Genomic DNA, 20049 nt, shown 5'->3' with positions numbered 1-20049 from the left:
GTTTTACTGGATTTAATGCTGATTTGTCTCCACAGAAAGTGAAGGGAACTGTTTTGATCTCTGGGCATATTGATGCTCAGCTGGAACAGAAAGTGATCTCTTCCTGCCTCGAAGAGCTGAAACAGTTCCCCAAAAGGTATGTTAACATAGAGACGCATACCTTTGGAAGATGCTTTATGTGACTGAGCACAGGCCTTAAAGTTGTAATCCTTAAGTTTTTGGCCTAACAGCAGGTGTAGCCTACAGGTCACAGAATTCTTGGGGGCAGCAAAACAAACCTTTGTACTAAAGAAGTCAGGCAGTAATTGGCCTATTTCAATCATTCTGTGAGCAAACGTGATCTGATTTTATGCTGCACAGGACTTGAGCCTGCAAACAGCAGGGCACAGTGAAAGGAATTGGTTACTTGACTGAGAAGTTGGAGGTGCAGCATGTTACCAGCTCCATAAAACAGATTGCTGTGGCTGCTCCTGATTGATTCGTTATGCCCTGCAATAATTTAAATTGATCTGATATCAAAAAATTCTGACAATGTACTAAATGCCCATAGCATCCCAGCCCGTTCACCCTACAGAGATACAGAAGTATCCGCTGTCGAAAGACCGGACTTCAGAACAGCTTCTATGTTCATGACTTGTTATTTATCCACCCATCTAGTGTATATTATTTCAGTAACATAAAGGGAACTACAACTTCACCCCAGCAAACAATCCTGTGTTTTAATATGATAAATAAATCTATCTTGTTTCTTGTTTTGTAGACACATTATTGATTAACGCTGGCAGCCAGTGCAAATTTCATAGATACATTTATTTAATTGAGATCATTACTTTAGATTGTTAGACAAATATGTTTGTATATATGTAATATGTAAATTTATTTATTGAATATTTTCACACTATGCTACATAGTTTTGGCTTTGTTTTCAGCCATGCCAGCTATTAAGGATGGTAATGTTGTTTTATTGTTCCCCGACTTTGGGACAGACTGAAACATCTCAGCAAATGCAATGAAATTTGATTCAGACATTCATTTTCTTTCATTTTGAACTGACGTTTCATTTAGCTCTACCATCAGGTCAGAATTTCAAATCATCCAATTCCTGCAAGACTAATGACAAGCCCTTCAGCCTCAGCTGTACTTTGTATTTAATGCTAATTAGCAAGTGTTAGCATGCTAACAGGATAAACTAAGAAGGTAAAAATGATCAATTTTATACCTGCTAAACATCAGCATGTTAGCATTGTAGTGGCTGTACACTCTTAGCCTTGTTAAAGTAAGAACAGTCAAATGATAATGTGTAGTGACACAATGACGAACCCATAAAATTATCATAGTTTTTTAGCCCCTTTTAGCTCATTGTTTTGGTTTTACAGCACCGTCATCAGTCTTGTTAGTCACCAAAACAAGCTATAAAAGTTTCAACTTCATGTCCCAAGTCTTGTTACAAAAGTCCTCATGATTTTTATCTTCTGACTATTAGTGAGGAGGACAAAGGTCAAATGGCAGCACGAGGCCAGAAGGATAAGTAATGCATTCTGTAAAGTCAAACACTTTTAGGAAATGCCACTTGATACACAAATAAAGCCACGTGTATTTAAGAATATCAATAAAGTAAAGTAAAAGAGGAAGGTCAAGGTATGAGGGGGAACCTGCTCAAAGAAAAACAGACCAAAACAAGCCAAAAACAGGATCATGGCCTCTGAAATAACCCCACAGTTGAGTTAATTTCCAGTTGAGTAATGTGAGAATATTTCCTTTGCATGATTTATGACTAGTTCTGTTTTTAACTGAATCACGAAACCCCACTGTGGGTTTTATTAAGAAATAGCCTCTGAAAGTCATGTCCTCCTCTTCTTCATCCTTCATCCTTTATCACACAATCGAAGACAGAACGGATACATCTTATTTGTTTTCTCTGGAGACGTTTTGTCTCTGCAGCAGCAATTGTAGCAGGATAAAGGAAACACAAAGACGCTGCTGAAATTAATAAAAAAGTAGCAATAAAACACCAGAAACTACAAAGTATTAACACAATAAAAGTGATGCAGCTATCTCAACATATTAAATACAAAGTCAAAGTGTGAAATATGAGGAAGAGTATTTCATTTACTGTTATTAGGGGTAAGTGATTTAAACAGGCAGTCTATTTCAGTGGGAGTTTGAAACCCTTTTAGTCATCTTCCTCTAACTGAAGTCTCATCTTTCCTCTGCAGGTTTGAGCAGGAGTACAAGCGTCTCAGACCACAGAGTCTTTGGACTGAGTATCACATAACCTACATCAACAGCTTCACTGCTTTACAGTAAGTCACATGACTTCGAGGCACAGCGCAACACTAACTCACTCTGCCAAAACCTGCCTACTGCCTACACCATGCTGCCTGCCTCCTGAAAAAGGATTTGCCACCAGAGTCACTCAGCAAGGATCTGCTGGGTTTTAAACATTTGTTTCTTTAGAATAAAGATGCCATTAAAGACTATGATCTAAAATGCACCTTGTTTAGAAGCGTGCTAAGATAACCAGAATAGCAGGAAACGTCTCATGTGATTTTTTAGTTTTATCTTCAAAATAAAAGCTCAAATGTACAAATACATTTAAATATATACACAAACTTGTGGGAAATTGTCCTTTGCCAACCAAGATATAAAAGTGGAACAGGAACATGATACAAACAAAAAACAAGTAAAGAAAATACCACCAAAGTATAAAACAAAGTACATTTGTGAAACATACAAATGCAATACTTAAAGCAAAGCATTCAACTTTAAAATATAAAATACTGTAAAAGTGTGTAAAGATATAAATGATAAATAACATGTGGCTTCTTATTGGTTCAGGCACACAGATTACAGGTATATCTATAGCAACTACTGTGTACATATAGCAGTTAATGTCAGAAATTTTACTTTTTTAAAACTTTGTTAGGATAATTTAGGATACAACAACATTTAATAGTAGGTTGCATGTGCATTAATCACCATAATTAATTGTTAAAAACATCTCCTGTACCATCTGACAGGAGTTTGACATATTTAAGTAAATTAGTTTGAATACATGCCTTACATTTGACAAAGAAAATCTTAACTCAACGCCCACTAATAAGCATTTTCTGCATCTCACCATCTTGTCTCCATGATAACTGGGCAAACGCCAACCCCCGAGGAAGATCACAGGAAAAAGCTACTCAATGGACATTAATTTGAGAGACTTTTTCTTGGTCAAACAACTGTTTCCACATTCAAGAATGAACTTTCAAGCTCTACTGATAACATGTGCTTTTACTTTGAAGTTTGCCCAAAATAGAAGTTGCTTTTGTAGATATGTGGGAAAAATTCTATAATCCAATTATATTTTGGTTGAATGGCTTTAAGCCAATCATCTTGATGGTGTCCTGTTTCTGCATCTTGATAAGGACCGTGCGGGATGTTTGGATAGTTAGAAAGTCATGCAGAGCTTTTACTTGAGCGATGCATATCTGAGCTATTTTAGACTTTGGGAGCTGGGTCTTTCCCAGCATTCATGCCAACACTCTTCTTATGAGATTCAAGCGCAAGTCAGAGCGGCAATCTGTCCCAAGCTGGGAGTAGTTCAGCACCCACGTAAAACGAGTGCATGCCACTACAAGAGATGACATAAACGTGCCAGCTTTAGAACGAGTGCTGCCTCATCTGATTTCGGGGAATCAGGGCTGCGAGTGAGAAAAGCTGCTCTGTTAAAGGGCGTGGAAAGAGAAAGTACTCCCAGCTGCTTTCCATTCTTCATAATAAAAGCAGATGTGTACTGTGGCGGGTCGTTCAAGGACGCCTTGAACGGTGTGTGATTATGGCTGCAGCAGGCATAGGTGCAGACTTGATGTCTGCTTTTTATTTTTCTGCTGTTCTGTGGTGGGTCTGTGGTTGATTTCAGTTACAAACATCGGCAACTTCCTATCGCCTGTCAACCTTTTGCACCACACCTCTCCCTCAGTTCTGCAGTCCATGACATTTACAGAAAAGAAACAAAAAAGCTCCTGAATTAGAGGTCAGTGTGCGTGGAAATATGTGTGAGGCCTTACAAATGTTGCATTTGTTGTAATGTACAGTGATTAAAAACGTGGTTTTGTGAGTTTGTATGTCAGATGTAATCATATTTGATTCCCCTTGTGGTACGGGGTTTAAGATGCCAACCTAAGAAGTAGAACAGTAAGTGTGAAAATATGTTCACGTGAACAGCAGTTTACTTCGGGATAATACTAATAGAACAATGTAAAAATACTCCATTCCAAGTAAAATTCCTTTATTCAAAATAGTAAAAGTACAGAAGTATTATCAGCCGAATATGCTTTAAGTATCAAAAATAAAATAACTTATTCTGCAGTAAAATGTCTCCTGTGACAACATTAGATTGTTACCACTGGTGCATCAATGTTAGAGCAGATTTTTACTGTAGTTTCATCTGTTTTACATACATTTAGCTAAGTTTGTCCAGTGGTTCCCAACCTAGAGGTCAGGTCCCTCCAAAGGTTCACCAGATGAATCTGAGGGCTTGTGAGATGATTAATGAGAGAACTATGTTCTGATACACAAAGTAGAAGTTTTTTCTAATATTTGCTTTTTTGGTGAATAATGTGATCATTTAACCTTTTTGAGCCTTGAAGTTATTTGAACCTGCAGTGCAGAACTTTAGTCTCCCCCTTCTGACCGTGAGAGTAATTACACAAACACTGTTGACATGCACTTCTGATGTATTGCGCCACCCTTCAGCTGTGGCAAACCAATTATTGCTGGTTGGCATAATGGTGTGGGAATGTCGCCACAGATTTAAACACTCTAGTCTACCGCAAAAACGGAGAGATTTACCTGGCAGTGAGAGGTTTAATAAGTGTTGTGTGAACCTCCTTTGGCGAGGGTTTGAATGTAACTGACCTTCACCTTTAACCATCTGACAAGTTTAAAGGGAAATCATTTTTTGTGTAACTGCTTGCAACTTTGTTGAAGCATGTGACAAGACATCCAACGTGGACGCTGCTTTCTTTAAAGGCTGAACTAAACTAAATCAGCTGAACTTCACCAGATCAGCTTTTGTCCTTACTGAAACGCTTTACAAAAGTCAAATATCACTGCTGTCAGTGATGCTTTTCTATTTCATGCTATTTTTCCTCCTGCAGGCAGCACATGGATGGGTACCAGGAAGCCTGTCCTGGTGAGGTGGAAGGGTTCAGAAAAGAGGTCAAGTGGCTGATTGTCAGGCTCACACAGGATCTGGAGGACCAGTTCAAAGAGGAGGTCAAGGTACAATTAGAGCAAAGTGGATGAAAGTAGGGTTATTCTAGGTGAAAGCCCAATTCCGTTTTTCATCAATTAATTTCCTCACTCAGAGAGCAACCATTTTAAGTTGTGGTTTCTGAAAGGGGAATTGAGAAAGGGAAACTCCTTTCCTGTACCTCTATTCAAAAACAGTGCATAGATGCTTCTAAGCAAGGCATTTACTAGAAAAGATCATATTAAAAGTGTGCCACGTGTAGGGAAACAGGATGTAAGACAGAGGCAGGCTCATCTCATAACAAGTTGTCCAATCAAGACAAAATCCTTCCTTGTTGGCTTTCAAAAACCATTAGGGTAAAGATTTGGTTACAGTCAGGTAAAGATTGCGGTCACAGTAAAATAAAACCTACACTGACTGCAGGAAACAAAAAGTTGGACACTTTTTATGTCCAGCGATCCACTTTGACCTCTTTCCTGAGAGGTTTTATGTTGTGTTCAAGACAGTATAAACATATTTTATTTTAAGTGTTTGAACAGTGCTGTTATGTCTGTGCTGATGGCAGTCTCTGATTAGTACTGAGCAGCTGACGGGACAAGTAGTCATCATCTGCCAGACAAACTCATGTAGCCCCAGATTTACTCGCCATCCGGCTAAATTTATAGATAAAAAAAATAAGTAATACTTTATTTTAGGGCTGCAACTAACAATTCTTTTCATAATTAATTAATTTACTTATTATGTCCTCAGTTAATTGATAGATGGTTTGGTCTTCAAATGTTTTGTTTTGTCCGACCAACATACCAAACCCCAAAAATAATCAGTTTACTATCACATGTATCAAATAAAAGCAGAAATTTCTTAAAACCCAGAGGCTGGATTCTGGATTTGGGCATTTTGGCTTGGAAAAAGTGACAGCTTAAATACTCATTCTTAGTGCTCCAAGAACCTTTTGTTTATTCAATGTTCATTTTAAAATAACATTTTTCATTCTTAACATCTGAGCTGAGCTGCAGCTACAATATTATTTTAAAAAATTCATTGTAGCTGCTTTTATCTTACCATAATTATGCAGATGACACACAGATTTACACAACCATTTCACCAGGGGACTATGATCCCATACAAGTGCTGAGTAACTGTATTGAGCAGGTCAACGATGTGCCAGAATGAACAAAGCAGCGTTCAGTTATTATGTTCCGTATATCTGGAACAAACTCCCAGATAACTGCAGGTCTGCTGAAACTGTCAGTTCTTTTAAATTAAGACCGAAGACTTTTCTTTTTACCATTGCTTTTAATTAAATATTTAAGATTTTTCTTTTTACCACTGCCTTTAACTAGTAGATTGATAACTTACACTGCACTGAAACTTTTATTATATTTTGGAAGATGAGTTATGTCTTCCTGCTGATGTGGGCATCAGATCAGAAAACACTTATGTGTGTTGTCATTTAATTGTGAGCACTTGTTAAAATCCAACCTGCTGCATATATGCTAGTGACTTTTGTCGGAGGGAGGAAATAAGCAGGAATCTATGGAGAATAAAACAATTAACACACTGTGTAATAAGTGTTTTAAAATGTTTCACTTTTAACCTGTTTTCTCTGTTATTTTGCAGCCTTATCTGAGGAGAATGATGACGAGGAAGTGGCTCACCAACGACGAAGACTTTAAACAGCTTCAGCGTCGGACAGAGCTGCTTTTTCAGCACTGCGCTCTCATGAGACCTCCACATGTCCAGGTGAGGAGGAGGCGGAGGAGGAAGAGATGGGCAGGAAGAAGCCGTCAGAGGGGATTCCAGGATTTAACAAGAGCTTTACTTACCAGCCAAATCATTGTAGTCACAGGAAAGACCTCCACCTCTTTATGGTGATTGGTTACCCGCCAAAGTGTCAGATATGATTCAGGTTCCCAATCTAGGGCCAAAGAATTCCTGGCGTTTGTCCCATCCTGATTAGATTAGACAAATCCCTAGTACTTGGCTGACAAGTACTTTTGTCAGCCATGTGTTTTTTAGGGTTAGAATTTAATCAGGACAAAAGATGCACAATATCAGTTAAAAATAAAGTTCAGTTTTTCACACTTGCTTTGGACGTCAAGTGTGAAATCCTGTTTGGGATGACATTTAGAATTTCTGCTATTAGGCTTGGGAACCAGAGGGTTGCTGGTTCAAGTCCAGCTCTGACCAGAGATATGGAGTGTGCACTGGTAGCTGGAGAGGTGCCAGATACAGATCACCAATACACTTTTTGTTAAGGTTGACTTCTATGTTGCAGATCTGTCTTTATAGCCTCATAGGGGTAACTCAAGCTATCTATAGTCTGGTGCCGCAGTGAGCAGTGAAGTGAGACAGCTGTTGATATTAATTATAATAATTCTTCTCAAGGAAAGAGACATATCAGGACGATGCAGATTGAATATAAGATATAAGGTCAATAAGATAGGATTAGTTCAGGATTTGCTTTTGTAATATATACCTAAATAAAAATCTAATAAAGATCTTTGTTAAGCAGTTGGGAATGTTTTCTTTAATTAGGCCCCAGGAGAGGAAATCCTTATTTATGTCAAAGTTCCAGTGATTCAAAGAGGGCACCATTGTTTTTAGACGGATGCTGCGACTGCAGAAAACAGTGAAGCGAGAGGAGTAAAACCTGGGCAGCAGGCATATGAATGAATAGGTGGAAGTGGAGGTGTTAGCTCAGATGAACCAGTGCGGGTTGCGTTTTACACGAATAAAGAAATTCCCACTTGTATTTCCCTTTTTTTTTGCACCCATCCTGTTATTCTGCAACATCACTGCCTCTGTGTGTGTGTGTGTTTCCCGGCAACAGGAGTTTGCGAGCCGATTGCACTACCATGTGGTGAAGGAATACATCGGCCAGCTAATGAAGAATAACTACTCATGCAAGAACCAAAAACACGAGAAGGCAGCGAGAAAGATCCGTGAACAGTGGGATAAACTCAGAGTCCTGTTTGAGGATATGGTAATAAACTCTTTACTTTCCCATCAACATTAACAGCATCTTTTCTGTTTGGCCTGCGTGTCCACTGAGTAAGATAGCTTGAGTCATGATGCAGTAAACCAAACCATTTGGTGAATTAAACAGATTTAATGGAGAGGTGGAAAGTAACAAAGTACATTTACTCATGAACTATACTTTAGTAATTTGAGTTACTTGTAAGTCCACTACATTTTAGTCCACTACATTTTAGTCCACTACATTTATCTGACAGATATAGCTAAAGCTGTACAGATTCAGATTTTATATATATACTGCATATAAAAAAACAACACTACAGTGTTAAAATTAACACAGTGATTCTCAAACCTTTTTGGCATCTGATATCTTACAAAGTTGGGGGCCCTGTGTGTTTTTTCTTTTTTTCCTCTCCCATTATTCATCTCACGACCTCTCCGATTTAACTTGTGACCCTCTAGGTTGGGAACCACTGAACTAAACTAGCTAACTGTGTTTAAAGAAGTTAAAACTAGCTCCACCTCGAGCAACTGCAACAGAAAAAGCTGCTCTAACGTTGATGCAAAAGTATGAACAATCTAATTTTGTCAGATATAATAATATATTAGATTTACTTTGGGTAATTTAAGCACATGTAGCTCAAAATACTTCTGTACCTTTACTTAAGTACGTAATGTAGTATTTTTCCATTGTTGTACAGGTACTTTTACTTAAGTAACAGATATGACTACTTCTTCCACCACTGTTATTTCAGTAATTTAGAATTGCACTTACATTAAGTTTGGATAAATAACAAGAGACAGATGAAAAAAGAAATTCTTTCAGCAGAGGCCAAGATATTCTGACTTTTACTCCCCACTTTGGGCCGAGCTCCAAAAGTACTGGATCTTACATTTCCCACAATGCAACTCAGAACATTTGTAGTCTCCAGACTGCAAGCCAAGATAACTCCTCAGCCTCTCTCAAACTGGCTGAACATTGGATTCCTCAACCTCTTGCTTTCCCTCACTGGAAATAAATAAATAAAATAAATATAAGAAATACCAAATCTGAATACGATTTTCTTTTTTGGTTGCCCAGATGAAAATCCCACCACATATAGTTCAAATATTCAAAACATATTTCAACTAATTATTTTTTATGTTTTGGTCTTTCTTCCGTCATAGCAGTCAACTCAAGACTGGCTCCACTATGTAGGAGACGACCTGTGCAACATCATCTCGACGAATAAGACAGAGATAAAGATCCACCTGCAGCCTTTAGTGGACCATTACCCAGACTTCAGGTGAGCAACTCATTTAAATCTCATTCTATATGACAAACCTAGTTTTCCAGCAGAATTCAAAAAATAAATCTAAGAAAAGTACATAAATCTTTCCACTGGTGAAACACACTTATCCTGTTAAACCAGGCAGTCATTGAATGGGTTAAGCCTGATTTTAGCCGCCATTATGTCGCCACCAACAAATTTCTGCCAGTTGTTTTTTGATAAGCAGTTTAAGGTCACGGTTTCTGATTAATCACGACAATCTGGCTCTTGGAGTATCGGATGGATTTCTGGCAGGTAAATGGGTAAAAATGTAGTTTACTTAATTACAATACTTGAGTAAATTTACCTAGTTAGATTGCACCGCAGGTTCAAACTCATTATAAATTAAACTTGTAAATCACAGATCATGATCTTTTAGTGTTTATCAGATGGTATAATTAAAAATCTAGTTGTTTTGCTGTTGAAAGAACATTATAAACTTATTTAAACCTTCTTTAAAGCTTCGTAATTTGAGTAACTACAATTTAACAAACAGTGCTGTAGGTCATTACCCAAATAGAGTCAAGACCACACATTCTATTTTATACAGTGTGAAAGCGGCCTTGATCACAAGTGTTCATTACAAAGCAGATCTGTGGGGAAACTATCTTTAGTTTAAACACATTTATGGTCAACCAGCTTGTCAGATGTTTCAGAGGAGACCTCAGGTTCAAGCAAAGAATGTGGACGTCAAGGCTAATGAGATAAACATCAGCTTTTCCTCCAGCAGCAGCAGCAGCAACAGTTTTGATCCAGCAGTGTGTATCATGCAGAGCCAGCCGAAAACTGGGGGGGGGGGTTCCCATTCACAGTTTCTAATAAACCAGCCTGTTTTGTACAAGTGAAACATCCAGAGTGCTGCGACATGTCTCTGTGTTGAAAAGCCGCGGTTTTGTTGCTCTTTACAAACCAAAATCTACAGGCTCTGACACAAAAAATCATGAAGAAAAAAGCCCAGAGTGGAGACATTTAACCAACATCCTGATTTTAACTTCTGTTGGACAGTTGAAAGAAAGTTTCCCCTTTTTAAATTGTGGAAGTGTGAGATGAAATTGCATCTGTTTAGATGGATTAGATAGAGCAGCCAAAAGATTAAAGTTATGCGGGAATCTCCCATTTTGAACTGAAACACGCCCAACTGGACTTAATATAATAATGTAACCAGGAAAAGCAGGAAGTGATGATGAAATGTCAACAAAAAGGGTGAACAAACTAAAGTGGGAAGTACATTTTAGTTACTAATTTACCCCAAACAGATAGCAGTGAACACTTCAGATTTAAATAAAACCTTTGACATTTATCATGAGTAAGCTGCAGTCCAACACAGACAGACACAACTTCTGGAGGGTTTCATGAACGCTTTAAGGAAATGTCATGTTTTTGGTCTGATACGGAAGAAAGAGGAGCCCATAACCCCAATAAACAGAATACTTTACATGGAATAATTAACTGTATTAATCAGAGTTAATGGCTGTGAGATGACATCCACCTCTGCAGACAAAATAAATGATGATGTGTTGAAGTTGAGATGAGATTTTATTGCTTTACTCCTAACCCAACCTGGCAAGAGACGGCTAAAATAAAAAACAAAGCCTTCACCAGTAAAAAACCTAAGCCTGAGTATGCTTTGACCCACAGATTTAAAGCACCTCAACTCAATAATGTAACGTTTAATTTCCTCTCTTTGTGTGATAATACAAGCACCAATCACATCTACTTGTATTTGTATAGCTACTTTCATCTGAGTCTCACTCAGAAACTCTGACAAACCTTCAACAGCACAGAAAAAAAGTCTTCCCAACAGTTTACTGCACTGAAGGAAGCCTCTTTTTCTTTGACGTCCATCACAGCGCCATCTATTTTCTGCTACTGCAAAAAAGAAAATCACACTGCCCAAACTGTTCACAAAGATAATTTTGGTTAAGTTGTTAATCAAAGTTATATGACAGCACAGGTTTAATGTCATATATATATATATAAATTGTCCCCTTCATTTCACTCTAATAATTCAGTTTTCTTCACAATCAAACAGAGAGTCTGCAGTCTGCGCTTTACATTTCACCATCAGGAGGAGGAGTGTCTGTCAGGAGGACACCGGCAGTAAAAGTGCTCGTCTCCAGACAGAAGACCCTGAGAAACAGCCTCAACAAACCAAGACTATACTTTCAGGGATCATTTCTTTAGTTGTTGGCTTGAGGAATGTGTTTCTAAAGAGTTTGGTCTCGCTCTCCATGATGAAGAGTTAAGATGTTTCCTTCAGAGCAGGAAGTTGGTGGGAAGACTTTGGTTTTTCTCCACTGCTGAAGATTGTTCAGTGTTTCTGAATGAGACTCTGATGGAGGAGACATGTTCTGAGTGGACTGTCATGTAGCTGTCAATTTAAAGCTGATTTTTATGAGTTTAAAGTTAGATTCGTTTTGAATTATTTCCTTTCTGTGGTTAAAAATGTTGAGGTGTCTCTAAAAGACAAAATACCACTTTTTCATGTCTGACTGGACCCAGGTGACATTCACAGGTTTGTTTACATGCTGTTTAATGTGCTGCAGCTGTGCAGCTAATTACAGTGTAAATGGGGTAATTGGTTCCCCTTTGAGGGAACTCGAACTGCGTTGGTGACGACACTATGGGAACGCCTCTGGGCGTGGCAGGGCTGAAATCATGAATGAAACTACTCCAATCCTATTGGCGTTGCTAGAACAGTAGCGTGTGACGGCGTAACTGGAGGCGTATATAAGCACGCCGGCACACCGGACACATTAGCTTTTTTCTATTCAGCAGGCACTCTGGCATGTTCGAGACTACTCAGAAAAAAGCAACCACAAGAGGAAGTTTTCTTACCTGGAAGGAGAAGCAGAGGAGATGGCTGGTGAGCAGTTCAGGCAGTGTGTTTTTCCATGCCCTACATGGAAAAACATGGAAAAACACACTGCTACATCACGGCTACATCACGGCTGGGGACACTCATGCCCTGTGTGTTTCCTGTCTGGGGATGCTGCATGCTCAGGCAGCTCTCAAGGGGGCTGCTTGTGGCCATAGCGAGGCCCTGCCCCTGAGGGTGCTGAGGTCCAGTGCAGCACTCTTTTCCGAAGACGGCCGGATGCTCTCTCCCCGTGGCTCAGGCCCGGTGGTCGCTGAGGTGGCGCGGCGGCTTCGGTCATGGGGCTCCCAGCGTTCCTCGTCTGCTGGCTCCAACTCCCCTCTTCCCCGTTTGGGAGCCCGCTTTTCGGCTTCTCCCGCTCGAGGTGTGAGCCTGGAGAAGCTGCGGCTTTCCGGTACTGAGGAGCTGGATGTGCTCAGCACTATGGAGGAGGAAGACTTCCGGGAGCCGGATCAACGTCATCAGTCAGCGCCCAGCTATGACGAGCTCTTGGAGGTGGTGACACGGGCAGTGGGCAAGCTCCAGCTCGATTGGCCGCAGGCTGTGCCAGACACACAGGCTGCCAGTAAGCTGGATGAGCCGGTCTCTGCCTTTTTTCCCGGATTTGCATGACGAGTTGTGCAAATCCTGGGGCAAGCCCTTCTCAGCACGTCCGACTAGCACTAAGAGCAGAGCCAGGCGCTCTCTGCTGGAGAAAGGGGCCATAGAACTTATTTCCCCGCCAGTCAGGGAGTCCGGGTTCTACAGCCGGTACTTGAACCAATCTCTGAGGAGATTCAGGTTCAATATGCTCACCATCCCCGCCATCATCAGCCACATCCAATCCGAGGATTAGTTTGTCACGATAGATCTGCGAGACGCATATTTCCACATCTCCATCCGTCCCTCTCACAGGAAGTTTCTGATGTTCGCCTTCTGGGGCGCGGCGTACCAGTATCGGGTTCTTCCATTCGGCCTAGCACTCTCCCCTTGCACGTTCACCAAATGCATGGATGCAGCTCTGGCCCCGATGAGGCTCCAAGGTGTCCGCATACTGAACTACATCGACGACTGGCTCACTTTGGCTCAGTCTCGGGAGTTAGCGGTTCGGCATCGAGATGTCGTCCTCGCCCACCTTCAGCGTTTGGGGCTGCAGCTCAACACGAAGAAGAGTGTGCTGACACCCGCTCAGTGGACTACGTTCCCAGGGGTGGTGTGGGACTCGACAACGATGCGGGCCCACCTGTCGCCTGCACGCGTTGTTACATTTTGTCCTCAGTGACCAGAGTGAAGCTAGGCCGCACCATCACTGTGAAACACTTTCAGAGGGTGTTGGGTCTCATGGCGACAGCATCCAGCGTAATCCCGTCTGGCCTGCTGCACATGAGAGCCCCGCAGTGGTGGTTAAAATCCAAGGGATTCTCCCCGAGGGGAAATCCGTTCCGTCTGATACGGGTTACGAGCAGGTGCCTTTGTTCCCTGTCAGTATGGAGAAAACCGTCAGTGTGGAGCGTCATGTCGCCAGACTCATGGGGTGGGGCATGGTCATGTACGGCCGCTTTGCGAGAGGCTCCTGGCAGGAGCATCATTTCTCTTGGCACATAAATTGCCTGGAAATGTTGAGGGTTTTCAGAGCTCTTAGGAGTTTTCTGCCCGCTCTCTGCGGTCGCCACATCCTGTCAGGACCAACAACACGGCAACACGCGCCCATTATGCAAGCTGGCACATCAGATCCTCCTGTGGTCCCAGCAGAGACTGCTGTCTCTCAGAGCGACGTATATCCCTCGGAGGAGGGACCTGCTGTCTCAGGCGGAGGGCCAGGTCTTTCACCCTTGCCCCGCCCTGTGGAGACTGTGGGTCTGGCCCCTGAGGGGGCCCAGTTCCTTGAGGCGGGCCTGACGGCGGGAACAGTCGAGACGCTGCTCAGCTCCAGAGCCCCGTCCACAAGAAGGACTTACGGCCTGAAATGGAATGTGTTTGCCACCTGGTGTAGAGAACGGCCGCTGGACCCATTTACCTGCCCGGTGACTATGGTACTGGAGTTCCTCCAGGACCGTTTCTCTGCTGGCCTTTCTCCATCCATACTCAAGGTGTATGTGGCTGCCATGGCAGCGTTCCACGCCCCTCTGAGGGATGGGCCTCTGGGGATGCTTCCACTGGTCGTGCGCTTCCTCCGTGGAGCCCTGAGGATGAGACCTGTGACTCGTTCCAGTTTCATCCCACACCTCATGTGACGGCGGAGGACGGGAGACTTCTTCTCTGCCCGGTCAGAGCGCTGAGTATTTACACTCTGAGGTCCTCCCAGTGGAGGAAAGTAGACCAATTGCTGGTGTGTTTCGGGTCCCCCGAGGCTGGGCACCCTGCTTCTAAATACACCCTTACATACGTAACCCGAGACGTTCTTTGAGTTTAGTGACTTCCGAAGTGTGAAGTCCGAGGATACTCTATCCAGCTTCAACCTGAGCAGATCTAATCAGACAGAATAATTGCAAACACCTGCTTGGTGTGCAGCATCTGTAAGGACCCTTCACACTCATGGCGCTTCACCACAGGTGTTTTCATTTAATGTGTCAGGCAACATCAGAATTAGACCTCCTCTTAGGTCATGTGCAGACTGTGACTGATTAGCATTTCTGCTAGCTGTGGTGCATTTGTTAGAACAGTAAAACCTAAACTTTCATCATTCTCAGTAAGTGGACTTGAAAGACTTCAGGTTAATTTCTACCTGAGCAGGTGTCTCTGTAGTAGTAACATTAAAATACCTGTCAGAAATCTTAAAAACATTGTCTCACTCTTAACCCAAAACAGCATCCACTCAGAACATGTTTCCTTCTTCAGAAACTCTGAACAATCTTCAGCAGTGGAGAAGAACTAAAGTCTTCCCACCAACTTCCTGCTCTGAAGGAAACATCTTAACTCTTCATCGTGGACAGTGAGACCAAACTATTTAGAAACACATTCCTCAAATCAACAACTAAAGAAATGATCCCTGAAAGTATAGTCTTGGTTTGTTGTGGATGTTTCTCAGGGTCTTGTGTCTGGAGACGAGCACTTTTACTGCTGGTGAACTCCTGACAGACGCTCCTCCTGCAATTAGTTAAAGTAAACTCCTCAATAACTGGCAAACAAATCTGTCACATTTTCTCTTAATTCAATAAATATAACATATAAGCATAAATTTACTTAATATATTTGTGTTTCCTTCTTCTTCACCTGCAGCAAAAAACACCTAGAAGCCATTCTGTATTTCAGAGGCCTGCGGAGTGGCCGCGAACACCAGCTGATCCTGCAGCGACTCACGGAGCTGAAGAAGAAGCTGGGCGGCAACGCGGGGGACAAGAGCCGAGTTTTATTTGGTGACATGCAGGTCACCGTCAACACAGACTGTCTGTCCAATCTGGCTTTCTCCTGCTTCAGCTTCCTGCACCCCAACAACTAGTGTGACACGGTGGATGAGTCGCTCAGTGGAGGGCAAATAAAAGCTGGAGAGGTAGAGTTTTCTGACAGAATAAGTTTAACAATTGCAGTTTTTCTAAGGTGGTTTGGCACTAATGAAGGTCCTTGCTCTCAAACACAGGTAACAGACACACATACCTACACATAAAAAATACCATCTTATCTTATTTATAATTAATATAAATAAATATAAATAATTCAAAAAAGAAACTAACAACATTTCCTCTGTTTTACACAAATTACAATTAATCATGTGACTGTGTGAACTTATTTATTTCCTTCTAACAACAAAAATTTGTTCAGCATGTTCATTAGTGTCTCTGGCAAATGTAGAAACTCTGCATGTGTTATCACTTACATAGCATATTAAATGTGACGCATGTAGTGTGTGACAAATATTAAACCGCTTCCAGCATTGTGAGATATTTCAGTTTTCTTGGGAAGAAAAGCAATTCACCAACCAATCTGGGTTAAATTCAGCGTTTGGGGAGGGAAAAAAAGATTGTGAAACTTTGGAAGAATGTGAAGCTCTCAGCAGATGTAAAAAAAATAAAAGGCAGGATTCAGTGTCAGTGAGTTTGATGTGAGGAGGATTTCTCATTTATCAACACCAAGTTGCAGTGGGATTATATTATTGGTTGGATCTCAGTTGGAGTTAAATGACCTAATAAAAACTGCCAGAACCTGAAGCTCTTTGCGTGCCTCAGCCATGAATGTGTCATGCTGATGAACAAGGAACTGAACCTAGCAGAAGGGGAAGTGATCATGCATTAGCCCCCAGAAACAGGCGTCTGACTTAAATTTGAGGGGTTTTTTGTGTGAAATATGTGTTTCTATTGTCTTTCTCTCAAATATCTGATTTCAGGAAATGCTGCAAAACCTAGCTTGATGTGATTGTCTCTGCGCATTTTATGGACTCATTTAATTGGGATGTTTTTTCTGTGTTTGTAAATTGTTTATGTATGATTGTTAAAAACAAAGAGATGTGTTGAGTTTAGAACCTCAGGATGGTTAAAATCAGGGTGTTCAACTATAGCTGACCTGTGACGCCTGTTTTAGGTACCAAAGTTCTCATGAAAACTGACAATTGTGTGAATTGTTCTTTGAGCATGAAATACTTTCAAATGTGTGAAGGGAGCCCAAAGGGGTTTTATATAAATATATATAGAAATGTCAAACCTATTTAATCTTTTTTTTAATAAAACATACAGAAACAAATCATACTCATGAATCTCCTTCCATTCCATCTGCATATGAAACAAACACATGGTGAGAAACTAACACTAACTAGTATTAATTGTTGCGCGTCCAAATTACAACAAACCCAACACAGTTCTTGACATAATCAAAACACAAACAAACACACAGAGATTCCTTCCTTTATGAGAGAGATATATTATCCCAATCTTCAAAATCTACTCATTCATCCATCTTATATAATTTATAATAAAATAATATAAATACACTTTATCTGTATAGAAATTCATACAATGCAGCTGAATTCATACATTCATTAAACAAATAAATAAAAAAATAAATCTATTGTTATACATTAACAGTATAATTTAATATAATGTAATTATTGGCATACGTTTTGAAAAAGACTAAATGAAATAAAAATAAACTCATAATCTCATTCACAGAGGTTGTCAGTAGTGAAGTGGATCTTCATGTAGATCCTGCTGAGGTTTGAAAAAAAAAAGATGAATTACCTAAACCAGATTAATGGTGCAGATTATTCCAAGGTTTTTCCAGGGTCATCAAACACATCAAAAGGCGTGACGGGAATTCTGTTGAAATAAACACCTCAAAGCCAATGCTTGTCTTTCTACAGGTTCATTCTCAACTTGGAGAGACATCTTGGATGTCTGAACAAGCGTGTTATTTATCTTAGGATTGTCTAATCACAGTTAACTCGTCACTAAGGTCTGGACAATAGAGTGTGAAGAGATGTCTTGTTTCCTTCTTCCCCTTACTCAACACCACATCACCCTCTGAGTCCAGGGGTTACATGAATCATTAAAAGTGGTCAATACATCAATATGTCTTTATTTGTCGTTACATTCCTCCCTAGCATTTTATGCTGATTAGATTGAAATTTTACAACTAAACATTTAAAACGATGAACCAATGAGATCATAAATTATTTCAACAAATCAAATTCCAATAAATACGATTTCAGCAAAGGATTGGGGAATGTGGATGAACCGAATTTCTTTCTAGTCACAATATGCTGGAATCCACTCATGAGATGTGGAGAGCTCAGATGGAATTTGCACAAAGTAGATTTAACCACAGTTACAATCAAAGCTCTGGCTCAGGGGATCAAACATTTTCTCCCTGAGGCCAAACCATCCTGGAAAATGGATTGGGTGCCAGGATCTGGATTCCATCCGTGATTCCTCGTACAGTGGGTCACTTTCTTTTTCACTAGTTGTTAGTGTGTTGCGTGTGTATTGTTGGAGATTTGCACAATCTTGTTGGAAGGAATTTGCTTCTCTTTTTTTTTTAAACCTCGCTCATAAGCTGGTCTCTTCAGGCAGTATGCATATACTGTCACCCTCTTCTTCTCTTTCTGGGAGGAACTTTGGGTTGTGCCCCTTTTTGGAATTAAAAGCATCTGATATGAATTAGAATAATCAAGCACAAAAAAACCAGTATCAGTATCAGTTCTTATTTACAGTAGGCGACCCAAAATGCACAAAATGAAGAAGTCAGAATTGAAATACAACGGAGATCATATTATTTATGTAAAGAAGAAGAATTTCAGAGGTTTTGATTTAATGTCATGATGGGATTTGTGAGTGCAGCTTGAATGTCTCACTGCTGTCAGACTCTGACTGCTCCTTTTTTTTAGGGATAAACACTTAAAAACTAAAAATGCAGGGTTTCAGATTTTTATTTATATTTTGCTGCTGCTGCCAATAATAACAGAAAAATGTAAGTTTGCAATATATAAATCCTGAAAGGACTGACTGAAAAGCTTCATTGGCCAGCGTCAGGGGAAAGATACAGACATGAACCAATAGTTTATATCTTAACCAGGCTACCCCTGTTGAATACCATCAAAGATAAAATTGCAACAAATATCTTTAATCTACTTTAACATGATGGGTAATCGTGCCAAAACTGTCACACATGTTGAAAAGTTGGAACATTAGTTTGTAATGTTTGAGACAAAACTATTTACTACTTCTGATAGTGTTGATAATATCTAGACGTTAACATAACATCTTACTCCCTTAATGATTTTATCTTTGGATCTGGTCCTGAAATCCTGAATTACGGAAACAGAGATATCAGTTTGATATTAAAACAAATATTTCTTCCATTACCTATTCTTCCTGGAAGTGATGGTAAAACATGAATGTGATAAGACAGTTCACAATAGAAAAGGACAAGGCTGCTCAATTACTTTCAATTAAACACGTCAAAGTGCAAATCCTGCAGGACTTTAACCATTAACATCCAGTATGAAACTCACTCAGAACTCGTTTCCACCATCAGAGTCTTGTTCAAAAACACTGGCTTTAGCAATGGAGAAAAACCAAAGTCATCCCACCAGTTTCCTGCCTGTGATATTGGAAACGTTGGGAAAGGTTTTAATATATGATATCATGTATTATTTTAATTTAAAAGTATGCAAACATACTTTATATTGCCTTTTAGTTTAAGGTTTAGCATTTACAACATGTGCCTCCATGTGAACAGCCATTGTTTTGTGAAGTCTCTCAGCTGCTACTCTGTCTGAAGTCTGTGACATTAACACACTCTTTAAAACAAATCGCGGTGTCCACTCAGAACATGTTCCCTCCATCAGAGTCTCATTCCGAAACACTGAACAATCTTCAGTAGTGGAGAAGAACCAAAGTCTTCCCACCAGCTTCCTGCTCTGAAGGAAACATCTTAACTCTTCATCGTGGAGAGCGAGACCAAACTCTTTAGAAACACATTCCTCAAGCCAACAACTAAAGAAATGATCCCTGAAAGTATAGCCTTGGTTTGTTGAGGCTGTTTCTCAGGGTCTTGTGTCTGGAGACGAGCGCTTTTACTGCTGGTGAACTCCTGACGGACGCTCCTCCTGCAATCACAGCATCATCACTGACAGATTAAGACCTCAGTCACAGCAGCATTTGTAAAGCACATGTAAAGTTATCATTTTGAAATGAAATCAGTTTTTTTGTGTTGAAACTTCTTGCTCAAAC

The 20049-nt window shown here is 40.4% G+C and overlaps 1 protein-coding gene, 2 non-coding genes and 1 pseudogene across 5 annotated transcripts in view; 2 read left to right on the top strand and 2 right to left on the bottom strand.

Moving 5' to 3' along the window:
• exoc3l4 (exocyst complex component 3-like 4) overlaps positions 1 to 17062 on the top strand; it is a 30685-nt gene extending 13623 nt beyond the window's left edge. For 2 of the 3 annotated variants that reach the window (XM_046063108.1, XM_046063106.1), the window contains exons 9-15: positions 36 to 136; positions 2217 to 2303; positions 5148 to 5271; positions 6863 to 6985; positions 8076 to 8228; positions 9389 to 9507; positions 15608 to 17062. In XM_046063108.1, the coding sequence (XP_045919064.1) occupies positions 36 to 136; positions 2217 to 2303; positions 5148 to 5271; positions 6863 to 6985; positions 8076 to 8228; positions 9389 to 9507; positions 15608 to 15827 (927 nt within the window). In that variant the 3' untranslated portion in view covers positions 15828 to 17062. The remainder of the gene's footprint in view (positions 1 to 35; positions 137 to 2216; positions 2304 to 5147; positions 5272 to 6862; positions 6986 to 8075; positions 8229 to 9388; positions 9508 to 15607) is intronic. The other variant, XM_046063107.1, reaches the window with a different exon arrangement.
• Positions 11685 to 11891, top strand: LOC123979669. The gene has a single exon (XR_006827281.1). It is a non-coding gene; the product is annotated as a small nucleolar RNA U3 (small nucleolar RNA).
• On the bottom strand, positions 15199 to 15393 carry LOC123979670 (annotated as a pseudogene).
• Positions 17063 to 19636: 2574 nt separating the features above from the next.
• LOC123979667 lies at positions 19637 to 19843 on the bottom strand. Its single transcript, XR_006827279.1, has one exon. It is a non-coding gene; the product is annotated as a small nucleolar RNA U3 (small nucleolar RNA).
• Between the last annotated feature and the right edge of the window lie 206 nt (positions 19844 to 20049).

Source organism: Micropterus dolomieu, linkage group LG11 (assembly GCF_021292245.1).
Source record: "Micropterus dolomieu isolate WLL.071019.BEF.003 ecotype Adirondacks linkage group LG11, ASM2129224v1, whole genome shotgun sequence".
NCBI lineage: Eukaryota > Metazoa > Chordata > Actinopteri > Centrarchiformes > Centrarchidae > Micropterus > Micropterus dolomieu.
This window is presented reverse-complemented; position numbering and strand designations above follow the sequence as displayed.